This window comes from Diabrotica virgifera, chromosome 2 (assembly GCF_917563875.1).
Source record: "Diabrotica virgifera virgifera chromosome 2, PGI_DIABVI_V3a".
Taxonomy (NCBI): Eukaryota; Metazoa; Arthropoda; class Insecta; order Coleoptera; family Chrysomelidae; genus Diabrotica; species Diabrotica virgifera.
In genome coordinates this window covers 19364597-19377291 of record NC_065444.1, presented here as the reverse complement: position 1 = coordinate 19377291, position 12695 = coordinate 19364597, and the positions used below count along the sequence as shown (strand labels likewise).

At 32.8% G+C, this 12695-nt stretch overlaps 1 protein-coding gene across 3 annotated transcripts in view; it reads left to right on the top strand.

Moving 5' to 3' along the window:
• The window catches only part of LOC114325801 (elongation of very long chain fatty acids protein AAEL008004), a 258030-nt gene that overhangs the window by 73132 nt on the left and 172203 nt on the right, over positions 1–12695 (top strand). Inside the window, exon 1 of one of the 3 annotated variants that reach the window (XM_028273929.2) lies at positions 9587–9703. The exons of 1 other annotated variant lie outside the window; for it this stretch is intronic. Coding sequence is in view for 1 of the 2 variants with exons in the window: in XM_050642487.1 (XP_050498444.1) it covers positions 10391–10517 (127 nt within the window). In the remaining variant the exon portion in view is untranslated. Of the gene's footprint in view, positions 1–9586; positions 9704–10375; positions 10518–12695 lie in introns of those variants that run through there. One more of the 3 variants, XM_050642487.1, reaches the window with a different exon arrangement.

Sequence of the window (12695 nt, the reverse complement as noted above, 5' to 3'; positions counted from 1 at the left end):
AAATCACACTAAATTTTCTCTTAGTTTGTCGCCCCTGTAACTTATTAAAATAAACATTATAGAAGTTCTCAGGGACTTTCGGCCCTCGCTAATAACGTAATCTTTCATTCTGCGTTTAAATTTTTCAAAAATACTTATTAGTTTTCTCAGGATTCGAAAAAAATGAATCCCCATTTGAATAGCATTGCAGCCGAAAATACGTACCGATCCTCTTAACGTTCGACATGCTTATAAAGTTTTTTGCACGATTGATACCATTATAAATTATAAAATTAAACATTTTCGTCATATTAACTAGTTTCATTCATTTTATCAAGATAGATACTTTGGTTGTTAGGTAGTAACTAGGGTGCATAACAACAATGGAGAATTGAGTTTTTATTTAGTTGTCAATAATTTTAAGTACAATTTTGATTATTATAAATTAAAATATGAGCGAAAGTGAATTTGAAGAAATTGAACGGGCTTGGAAAGAAGGGTGTTCCGCAATTATTCCCGAAAAATCCAAAATCCGTTATCAAAATACCTACCAAAGTTTTAAAAAATGGTGCGAAGGCAAGAATTTAAGAATCGAAGAAAAGACTCTATTGGCATATTTCGTTCAAAGACATATGCAGTTGAAAGCTCCTGGAAGCCTCTGGGCAGAATATTCAATGATTAAATCCACCGTTTTTCTTTATGATGGCATTGATATTTCCAAGTTTTCAACTTTGATCGCGTATTTGAAGAGAAAAAATGTTGGCTATAGGCCTAAGAAGTTTCAATATTAATAAATAGTTCGTTAGTTTTCTTTATTCTTTCAAAAAATAAATTAAAATTAAGAGATCTTTTAACTCGACGGTAAGTGAATTACTTACCGTCGAGTTGGATTACTTACCGTCGAGTTGCTAGTAAATGTCACCTACTGACGTAAAATCTGTCACGGTAAACAGTCAAAAATGATCAATCGTGCAAAAAATATTATAAATAAGAGATTTAAACAGCCTATTTTTACCTGTAGCGATTTAAACGAAAAAACTCCCATTTTGACCCTTATTTGTTAATAACTAAATTTCTCGTCCAAACCAGAGAACAAGGACCACACCTTGTTTTCTGTCCAAACTGTGACGGGCATTTTTGTATTTATAATGATATAGGTATATAGTACCCAAAAAACCCATTTGCAACCTGGCTGCTCAAGTGTCCCGAACATAGTATATTTTTGCCTTATTTCCCTGGTGTATCCTTCTAAATGGAGAAAGAGTAACCAATATTAAAAATCCACAAGGAAAAAGTTTTCCTGTAGTTGGCTGTATACCATGTAATACAAAAAATAGTAAAATCCTTTATAAAAGGTATATTTAAAATCTCTAAAAAGGGCTACATCACAATCACATAACTAGTTTTCGACTGGTTTACCAGTCATCATCAGCGCTTACGTTAAGTTTACATGCTAACCACCAAGATATAATTTACAAAAATATTAGGGTCAAAGCCCTGTAATAGTAGTCCGTCAAGGAAACATCGATTGAAAATGCTGACTTAAGCGTGGAAGTTTGAAATATGTATTTGCTAATATGGCCCAGGTAACATCTGAGCTGTGATTTGACTTGTTCACATGGTGGAAGTGTAGCAGCAAGTTTCTATAGAACTCGTTATTCTTCATAAAAAGCTCTGCACGGTCTAAAACCTAAGAGCAACCATCAGATATCTTTTATCAATCTAATAAGAGGTATTTAAAAAAATATGCATTTCGCTCAAAAGTAGAGTACCTTTCATCATCATCAATGGTGCTACAACTCTTCGTGAGTCTTTGCCGCGTTTACTATTGCCTTCCTTGTTTGTCGGTCCTGTGCCACTAATTCCCATTGTCGCACTCCCATTTTCTCTAGATCTTCTTTGACTGCATCATTAGTCAAGCCGCACACCAAAGAAACATGAAACGTAAAACATGAAACGTAAAACACGTTTCATGAAAATAAAACACAGGTAAACAAATCTTGAAGTCCGCCTACCAATGAAACGAGTGCGATTCATGCTCATAAAACATTTTTATTTTCGAAGAGTTTCATAAATAGCCGGACGTCTATTTGTTTAGCAGTGTTTTATTTCCATAATACGTGATTTACGTTTCATGTTGCATGTTTTACGTTTCATGTTTCTTTGGTGTACCCCTATTTCCTTAGAGTACCTTTATATTTAACAATATTTAAAATTGTTTGTATGAAAATTTGTTCGGGAATTAAAAACTGTTTTAATATGCAATTACATCCTTCTCATTGAAAAACATTTTTGCAAATATTTCTTAACATACCGATACCAAACATAATTTTTATGTAGGTATTATAGAATAACTCTTTTATTATCAATTTTACGAAAAAAAGTTATTCTTCATAAAAATCTGTGCATGGTCTAAAAGCGATGATGCAACCATCATATGTCAAATTATATTAATTCTGTACGAGGTATGTCAAAAAATATGAATTTTGCTCAAGAATAACATATCTTTATAGATCACATTATTTCAATTAGAAGGATGTAATTACATATATGTATTGAAACACATATTTCAGTCCTGAACAACTGTTCATAACATTAATTTTCAATATTGTGAAAAATAAAGGTACTTTACCATACTAAAGGTACCTACTTTATATATTAGGCGAGCGGGAGATACCCCTAAAATGACCAGGTACTGACCACGGAGAGGTGAATGGCTAATTTTATCCATATTTTATAATTTTGAAGGTGCTGAAAATGAAAATGAGGTATATTTTGAATTTTATGTGGGGGAACATTCGAGAGTTATCAAGTAACTCTATGAGAATACGGTAACGTTATAAATAACATGTAAAGTATACAGTAAAATAGCGTTACCGTATTCTCCTAGGGTTACTTGATAACTCTCTATTGTCAAAATCGCAATTTTAAGTGAAATCACGTTTTTTTGTGTTTAACTCGCTACAACTCTGGTCGATTTAAATATTTTTTTCTAAGGTTTGTACACTATATGTTGCTCACTTTTCTGAAGTCAACGGTATCAGTTTTAAGATTTTAGTCTTATTCTAGTAAAAGTTATGATTTTTTAAAGTAGAAGGTGCACATTCGTGAATTACAAAATTTAAAATGTATCTTATTAATCACGTTTATGTTAAAACGTAGAGTACAAAGAAGTTTTCTGGAAAGTTTTAGTTACAAATGTTTAATAGAAAAAAAAAATGGCGCAACTTTTAATATAGACGTTATACATCCCCAAAATAACACTTATTTTTCGAGATACTGACCATGGGAGGTGAGTGGCTAATTTTGGTCTTATTTTATGTTTTCGATGGTGCTGACAATGAAAAAGTGGTTTATTTTGAATTTTATGTGAGGAAACATTGTCAAAATCGCAGTTTTAACCTAAAATGAACAAAAAAGTGAAGTCACGAATTTTTACGTTTAACTCACTACAACTCTATTCAATTTTAATATTTTTTTCTAAAATTTCTACAGAATTATATTTCTCACCTTTTTGTGAAGACTATGAAAGTAACTGTAGTCTTTCAGTCTCTTTTTTTATAAAAGTTATGAATTTTTAAAAATAATAGGTGCATATTCGTGAATTGCAGAGTTAAATCGCAAAAATTAAGTGACAAAATTTAAAGTTTATCTATTTGATTTCGTTTATGTTAAACCATAGAGTTCAAAGAAGTTTTATGGGGAGTTTTAGGTCTAGATGTGTTATAGAAAAAATATGGTGCAACTTTTAAATTTAAGAAAAACGTGGTTTAACTTTTTTTTTATTTTTAGGGCAAAATTGCAATTTTGACAATGTTCTCCCACCTAAAATTCAAAATAAACTTGATTTTACATATAGCCATTCACCACCAGTGATCAGTATCTCGAAAAATTACCGTTATTTTTGGGAATTTATAACGTAGATGTTAAACGTTGCACCATTTGTTTTCTATAAAACATTTTAATCCAAATCTTTCCAGAAAACTTGTGTGTACTCATGTTTTATTTTTGAATTTGATTTTAAATCTATATTTCAAATTTTGTCAGTCAAATTTTGCCATTAAACTTTGCAATTCACGAATCTGCACCTTGTACTTTAAAAGATTCATAACTTTTACTAGAATAATACTAAAAGCTTAAAGCAGAAACCATTTTCTTCAAAAATTTAAGCGATATATAGTGTACAAACTTTAGCAAAAAATATTAAAACGGACCAGAGTTGTAGCGAACTAAACGCAAAAAACGTGATTTCATTTTTTTTTTATTTTTAGAGTACAATTGCAATTTTGACAATATTCCCCCACCTAAAATTTAAAATAATTTTCATTTTCGTTTTTGTCACGGTCAAAAACATAATCTAAGACCAAAATTAGCCATTCACCACCCATGGTCAGTATATCGAAAAATAAGCGTTATATATATTGGGGATTTCTATTGTCGACATTAAAAGTTGCACTTTTTTTTTTCTATAAAACATTTTGATCTAAAACTTACCAGAAAACTTCTTTGTACTCTCTACTTTAACACAAACGTGATTAAGAAGCTAAATTTTAAAGTTCGTCACACAACTTTTGCAATTAAACTTTGCAATGCACAAATCCGCACCTTTTCCTTTGAAAAATTCATAACTTTTATCAGGATAAAAATAAAAGCTTGAAACAGGTACCGTTGGCTTCAGAGATGTTAGAGCTAGATACTGTAAAAATTTCAGAAAAAAAATATTAAAATGGAACACAGTTGTAGCGAGGTAAACGCAAAAAAACGTGATTTCATATTTTTTTATTTTTAGGGTAAAATTGCGATTTTGACAATGTTCCCCCACATAAAATTCAAAATAAACTTCATTTTCGTTTTCAGCACCCTCGAAAATATAAAGTATGAATAAAGTTAGCCATTCACCCCTCCGTGGTCAGTATCTCGAAAACTAAGCGCTTTTTTGAGGGTGTCCCGCTCGTGTATATATTTTGTTTATTACAGAAAACTGAAAAATAAAAAAAAAAATCTCTCAGTGTTCTTAGTGCTTCATATCTTACCTATCTTACTTATGTATTGCATTTAGATTGGTAGAGGCCAATTAGAAGTAAAAACCCAAATATAAAAAAAAAACAATTTATTGACATGAAAAACGAAACAAATATGGAATATACACGAAGCCAAAGTTTACACTAAATAAAGTAAAGCCGACCATTCACGGTACTGCGTGAAGATCGTCGATGATATCAATTCTGCAGTACTGCAGCAGACAGGCCAGTCTCTCTGTGGTAAAATTGTTATGATTTTGTTGAATGCACGGTCACACACGATCAAAATTTTTGTCAATTAGTCGAATTCGACAAAATTGAACGACACGCCACAGTATCGTGAGTGGCCGGCTTCATGCTTTGTAAATGCAAAAATATTGTGTATTCGTAATAGGTAATTACCTGATCAGATAAAAAACAACTACTTAATGGCAGTATTAATGCCTATTAGTAATAATAATAAATTTTCAAAATAAATAGTCAACAATAAACTAAATTAGTATAAAATAAATAATAATATAAATAAATAAATAAAATAAATTAGTATAGTCTAGTCGCAACATAGGGGGTCCCGTGGACACTTTTAGGTCGCCGCGATTTGATGGTGGTATTATAGGTTTTTTGGGTCGCTGAATCCAATAGAAGTGGTCTGGAAGCCCAAATGTGCTGCGTTTAATTGTTATTAACAAATTATGGTAAAATTAGGTGTTTTTAAGGAATTATTAGAAGCCCTGTAAATAAATTGATAGTGTTAAGGTCTTCTCTGGTGTATTTTTGGTCTCTGAATCGAATGCGACTAGTCGCGATTACTCAAAACGTGTTCTTATTTTGTTAATAACAAAATAATTGTTTATTCGCCGAAAAGCTTGAAATGCGTTATTTACAGCAAGTTTGTAGTCTTTTTCATAGCATTTTTATACGCTAAATCGATTGTCACTAGTCGTGATAGCTTAAACCACGTTCCGACTTTATTATTAATAAATTATTGCAAAAATAACGGTTTATACTACGTTTACTCACGGATTTTGATCTAAATAAAAAAAAACCACTTGGAATGACATGAAATTTGGCATGCAACTTAGCTAAAATGTCAAACAAAACAAGTGATATTGTACCGATGTGTGCTTTTACCCTGGGGTGACTTTCACCCCGTTTCGGGGGTGAAAAAAGAAACCTTTAAAATAAGTCCGGAATTGGGTAAACTGATTAATTCTTAGCAACGTTTGTTCTATACAGTTTTTTCAATAAGTCAATACTTTTCGAATTATTTGCGAGTGAATATGTTCATTTTTCAACAAAACAACCAAATAACTCGAAAGGTATTGACTTAGTGAAAAAACTGTATAGAACAAAAGTTGCCTAGAATTAATCAGTTTATCCACTTCCGAACTTAACTTAAAGGTTTCTTTTTTCACCCCCGAAAAGGGGTGAAACTCACCCCCAGGGTAAAAACAGACGTCGGCACAATATCACTTGTTTTGTTTGACATGTTAGCTACGTGTATGCCAAATTTCATGTCATTCCAAGTGGCTTTTTAAAATTTAGAGCAAAAACCGTGAGTAAACGTACTATAAACCATTATTTTTGCAATAATTTATTAATAATAAAGTCGGAACGTGGTTTAAGCTATCACGACTAGTGCCAGTCGATTTAGCGTATAAAAATACTATGAAAAAGACTACAAACTTGCTGTAAATAACGCATTTAGAGCTTTTCGACGAATAAACAATTATTTTGTAATTAACAAAATAAGAATATATTTTGAGTAATCGCGACTAGTCGCATTCGATTCAACGACCAAACATACACCAGAGGAGACCTTAACACTATCTATTTATTTACAGGGCTTCTAATAATTCCTGAAAAACACCTAATTTTGCCATAATTTGTTAATGACAATGAAACGCACCACATTTGGGCTTCCAGACCACTTCCATTGGATTCAGCGACCCCAAAAACCTATAATACCACCATCAAATCGCGGTGACCTAAAAGTGTCCACGGGACCCCCTATGTTGCGACTAGACTAGTAATAGTTTCCTTGCTTAAAAAATGTTTATAGGCCTGGATCCCGCGTACCAAAAAAAAGTTGATTAATAGTAAGCTGAACATTTGTTAATAGCTTAACGTTGTCTAGTCCGACAAACGTTGATGTATGGGAACACTGAAACAGGGAAGTTTTAATAATGGAACGTTATTTTAATTGTCGAACGTGTCATCCTGATAAGTTTATGATTTTAGATTTAGATCCTAATAGAGTTTAATGAAATGGTAACAAATCAATTGGAAGTTTCAATGCTCCAGTGTGCCCATACATTGAAGTCTGTCCGAGTAGACACCGTTAAGCTATTAACAAATTTTCAGCTTGCTATTAATAAACTTTTTTTGGTACGCGGGATCCAAGCCTATTACTTTTACACTGAAAACTAACTGTACCTACAGCGATGACTCCAGTAAGTACCTACTTTAATATGAAAAGTTCCTTTCAACATAAAACAAAACAAACCTCCCATTGAAAACACTCAATTTGTGGCCTCTGATAAAAATAATTTTTCTTCCAAAGTTTGTTCAAAATATAGCGGACTGAAAACCACATTTGTCTCCTTCCAATCAAATTCAGGATCGTAAGATGCTGGAGCCACATCAAAAAAGGAAAGCAAATAACTTATAGTGTATCTCGAACTCAGCTATCTTCAATCTATCCAGGACTCACGTAGAAAAAAACACTTTCACATAGCATATTAGAATCATGATAATATAATATAAAAATATATTCATAGATGATAATAAAATGCAGAAACTAATGGATATCGGGGCAGAACAAATAGATAAACTAAAAATGGAAATAATCGAGGAAAAAGGTAAGATAATGATAATCAGCGGCAAAGAAGATAAGGAAGATAATGATATAAAGATAAAATGCAAAAACTTAGAACTGCAAATAGTTACAACTTACCAATACCTGGGAAGTATAATTACTAACGACAGAAAATTGGACTGGGAAATAACAAATAGAGCAAAAAAATCATAATAAGTTATATTATGCGTTAGTCCCAATACTGGGAAAAGAGAACTTACAAGAAAGATAAGGATAAACATGTATAACTCAATAGTGTTACCGACTGCGCTTTATGCAAGTGAAAATTGGATAATTCTGAAAAAACAAAGAGCAGGATAAACGCAATAAAGATGAGCCACCTAAGAAGGAGAGTTGGAAATACAAAATGGGATAGATTAAGCAACGAAACTATTAGAAGAATGGCCAACCAAGAACCAATAATGAATAAAATATCAAAGAGACAAATGAACTGGTATGGGAATTTGATGAGGATGTAACCCAACAGAAGCAAAGAACATCGTAAAAAGAAAAAGAGGCAGACCAAGAAAAAAATGGATACAGCAATTAGTAGAGGCGGGAAAAGTTAAGCAAAAATCACTCGAGGAATTGAAAATAATGGCAAAAAGAGAAAAGAATGGTAGAGATGGATGAATAGAAATCAAAATAACTAGCCCAAGTCCGACACCCTGACAGGGTAAAAGGAAGGGGAGAAAGAAAGAAAGAAAAAAATGGGGAATTCGTACTTACAAATCTTTCTGTAGGTTTTTTTAGTTGTTATAAAAACTGCCTGGTTCATTAATTGTCCATTGTTAGTACATTCCAAATTGTTTTTTTTACTGGCTGTAATTTTCGACATCAACATTGTCGACCACACTTTCTTTCATCAGTTCCATGGTCTTCTTTATATTGGACATTCTATTTACCATTGTTTATCCAGTAATAATTTGATAAATCTAGATCTTCGATTTCCAGTGGACGATTTGGAGCCGAAGATTAAGTCAATGGGAAATAGGCTTTGCTGTTCTTTATTATTTTTTGAACTTCTGCTTCTTCTCTTCTTTCTATATATACCTACTTCGATCTTCGACTCTTAGATATGTAAAGCCTTTTTACTGCTTCAACATCTTCCTCTAACACTTATTTGGTTTCTATTTATTGTTGTTAATTTTTATCTTTTAATTTGTCTTTAAATTTTAATACTATTCCAATTTCGGTAACTCATCTTTTCAATTGGACATCTATTTCTGTCGCTGTGTTCATACCATGGGCATAGATGACATGTTGTATTATTGTATAGGTTGGAATATTGACTCCTCTGACATTTAGCTATATTCTGACAATTGAAAGCCATGGTGAATAGTGTTGGTGTTACAATGGAAAAAAGTTCTGACTGAAAATTACCTAATACCTACAATATTTTTATTTATACATAAATATTTGTGGAAATTCCATTTTCCAATTAAGATTAGCTAGTGTGAATTTTAATAGAAATGTAACCTTCTTTAAAAGCAAAAGTTTTCGATAAGGTAATTTTCTTGTTTGGTCGAAGGAGTTTTTCATACGTTGTATATTGTTATCTATTGAACCTTATACCGCACGCAAAAACCGACTCAATTAATTTTAATATATGGCTCATTAAATTCTTTTCAAATATTAATGTTGTCTTCTAATATCTTATGCTCCGACGATAACCATGCTGATGAGCCAAATATCCCTATCGCCTTCGTGAATATTCTATGTTGACGTATATAAGCAAAAATATATTCAAAAAAGCTACTTTTCCGATATTCTACATGGACAGAGGTTCATACTTTTTTAACGATTAGTGCTTCTAAGACCGTTTTCACAGCCCCACAAACTAACGGTGAGTTTTGATCACTTTTACTGTGTTGTGTTTAGAGTTGTTTTAGTTTAACTTTGGAGCTTTATAGAGCAGTGAAAGATAAAGAACATAGTTTACTATTTTATTTGGGATTCACGTCCTCAGTTAGGACATTCGCACATCGCGCTCTGCGTACAAAATGAATTATTTCGCATTCTCAGGAGAAACATTCTGCAATATTTAATGCTCCGACGATAACCATGCTGATGAGCCAAATATCCCTATCTAGCTCGTAAATATTCCAAGTTGACGTATATAAGCTCATATATATTCAAAAAAGCTACTTTTCCGATATTCTTCTTGAACAGAGGTTCATACCTTTTCGACAATTAGTGCTTCTAAACCTTTTTCAAATCCCCACATAGAAACAGTGAGTTTTGATCAATTTTAATATATTAAGCGCGTGTAATGTGTTAGTGTTTGAAGTCGTTTTAGTTTAACTTTAGTCGTTTTATAGAGCAGTGAAATATAGGTAAATAGATAATCTGTAAATATACTTTTTGCGATTTTATTTCTGATTCACGTCCTCAGTTAGGACATTCGTATATCGCGCTCTACGTACAATAAGAATTATTTCGCACTCTCAGAAGAAACATTCCCAAATAGCTTATGCTCCGACGATAACCATCCTGATGAGCCAAAAATCCCTATCGCCTTCGTGAATATTTTATGTTGACGTATATAAGCAAATATATATTAAAAAAACTACCTTTCCGATATTCTTCATGGAGAGAGGTTCATACCTTTTTAACGATTAGTGCTTGTAAGACTTTTTTCACAGCCCCACTGACAAACGGTGAGTTTTGATCAATTTTAATATACATATTATAAGCGCGTGTAATGTGTTGGTGTTTGGAGTCGTTTTAGTTTAACTTTGGTAGTTATGTAGAGCAGTTAAAGCTAAGAACATAGCTAAATAGATAATCTGTAAATATACTTTTTACGATTTTATTTGGGATTTACGTCCTCAGTTGGGACATTCGCATATCGCGCTCTACGTACAATAAGACTTATTTAGCACTCTCCGAAGAAACATTAATAATGTTTCCAATAAGTTACAGTCATTTGAAATGTGGTGTTACAGAAGGATGCTTAGAATAGCATGGACACAGAGGAAAACGAACACGGAAGTATTGCGAGAAATAGGTAAAGAATGAGAAATAATAAACACAATAAAAATAAGAAAGTTACAATATCTGGGACACGTAATGAGGGGACCGCGATATGAAATGCTAAGACTGATAATACAGGGAAAGATAAGAGGCGGAAGGAGTATAGGAAGAAGGAGAGTGTCATGGTTAAAGAATTTAAGGGACTGGTTTAGATGCAGTTTTATAGAACTCTTTAGAGCAGCGGTGGACAGAGTAAAGATAGTGATGATGATATCCAACCTCCGATTAGGAGACGGCACTTGAAGAAGAAGAAGAAACATTGGTGGTCGACAGATTCGACACTATTCAACGTCAAAGACAAACGTTTCCATTCTAAACCAACTCAATATTAAAACAAGGCTGTCCACAATATGTCTGCAACGAATTCTGTAATTCTTTGGTCACGTGGTTCGTAGAGGTGACGACAGTTTGGAAAGAATAATTGTTTCTGGAAACGTTCCGGGGAGAAGATCAAGAGGACGATCACCAACTAGATGGTCTGACCAAATAAAGCATTCAGCTGGAAACTCATTCTGCGAAGCTCTTAGAGCAGCTGAAGATAGAGACCAATGGAGAAACATTGTTAGGAATATTGGAAGAAATCACGATCCTCAGTAATGGGGAAACGACAAGAGAGTGAAGAAACATTCTCTAATATCTTATGATCCGACGATAACCATGCTGACGAGCTTGGGAAAGGTATTCGGCCGAAACTAGTGATAATAAATTTTGTGGAACTGTGGAAGACAAAAGTTTTCAGTATTTTCTTTCCGTCAAGTAACGGTCGAATTCATCTCTTATTTAAATGCTTATTGTTTAAGTTTGTTAATAGAGGTTATGTTATATGGGCTCAAGGAATTTTGTAAAAACCAGATTATAGCTTGAGTGAGTTAGCTTGTGGTGTATCTTTGTTGCTATGATGACTCTTTTCCATTTCTTCTTTTCCTTAGACTGAACTTTCCAGTCTTTAACATGCATTGTTCGTATGTAAAAAAAAATCAGTAGGATACTCGATCCCCGGTTATCCAGGTTCGAAAGCAAAGACAATACAGTGTCGATATCCATTCGACCTGTACACTGTACACCCTTAACAACTTAAATTATTCTGAGGTAAAAATTTTAACAAATCCTTTGTAAAAGGTATAAAATTTTATTAAAATCCCTTTAAAGGGCTCCATCAAAACAAAACGTTTTCGATTTTATAAAAAAAATCATCATCAGTGTTAGATAGACTGAATGCTAGCTGAGCCACCAAAGAAAAATCTACGGGTAAAAACCTTTTAAATATAACATGGATGCATTAAAGGTGCATACTTTAAATAAAATGCCTTATGATGAATACATGGCAACAAGGATAATGCCCTTAGGTAATGTATTGAATTTCCCAACACGTGGGATGCAAATTGAGTTGTTTACATTCCAATGACTTAATGGTAACTAAACCTTAAATTAAGTCATTGGAATGTAAACAACTCAATTTGCATCCCACGTGTTGGGAAATTCAATACATTACCTAAGGGCATTATCCTTGTTGCCATGTATCCATCATAAGGAATGTTATTTAAGTATGCACCTTTAATGCATCCATGTTATATTTAAAGGGTTTTTACCCGAATATTTTCCTTTGGTGGCTCAGCTAGCATCCAGTATATCTAACACTGATGATGATTTTTTTATAAAATCGAAAACGTTTTGTTTTGATGTAGCCCTTTAAAGGGATTTTAATAAAATTTTATACTTTCAATCAACTTTCATTGGAATTTTTGCTAGACGAATAGACGGAATGTGACTGCATATTGTAGATTGCCTTTCGTCTCCTTGAC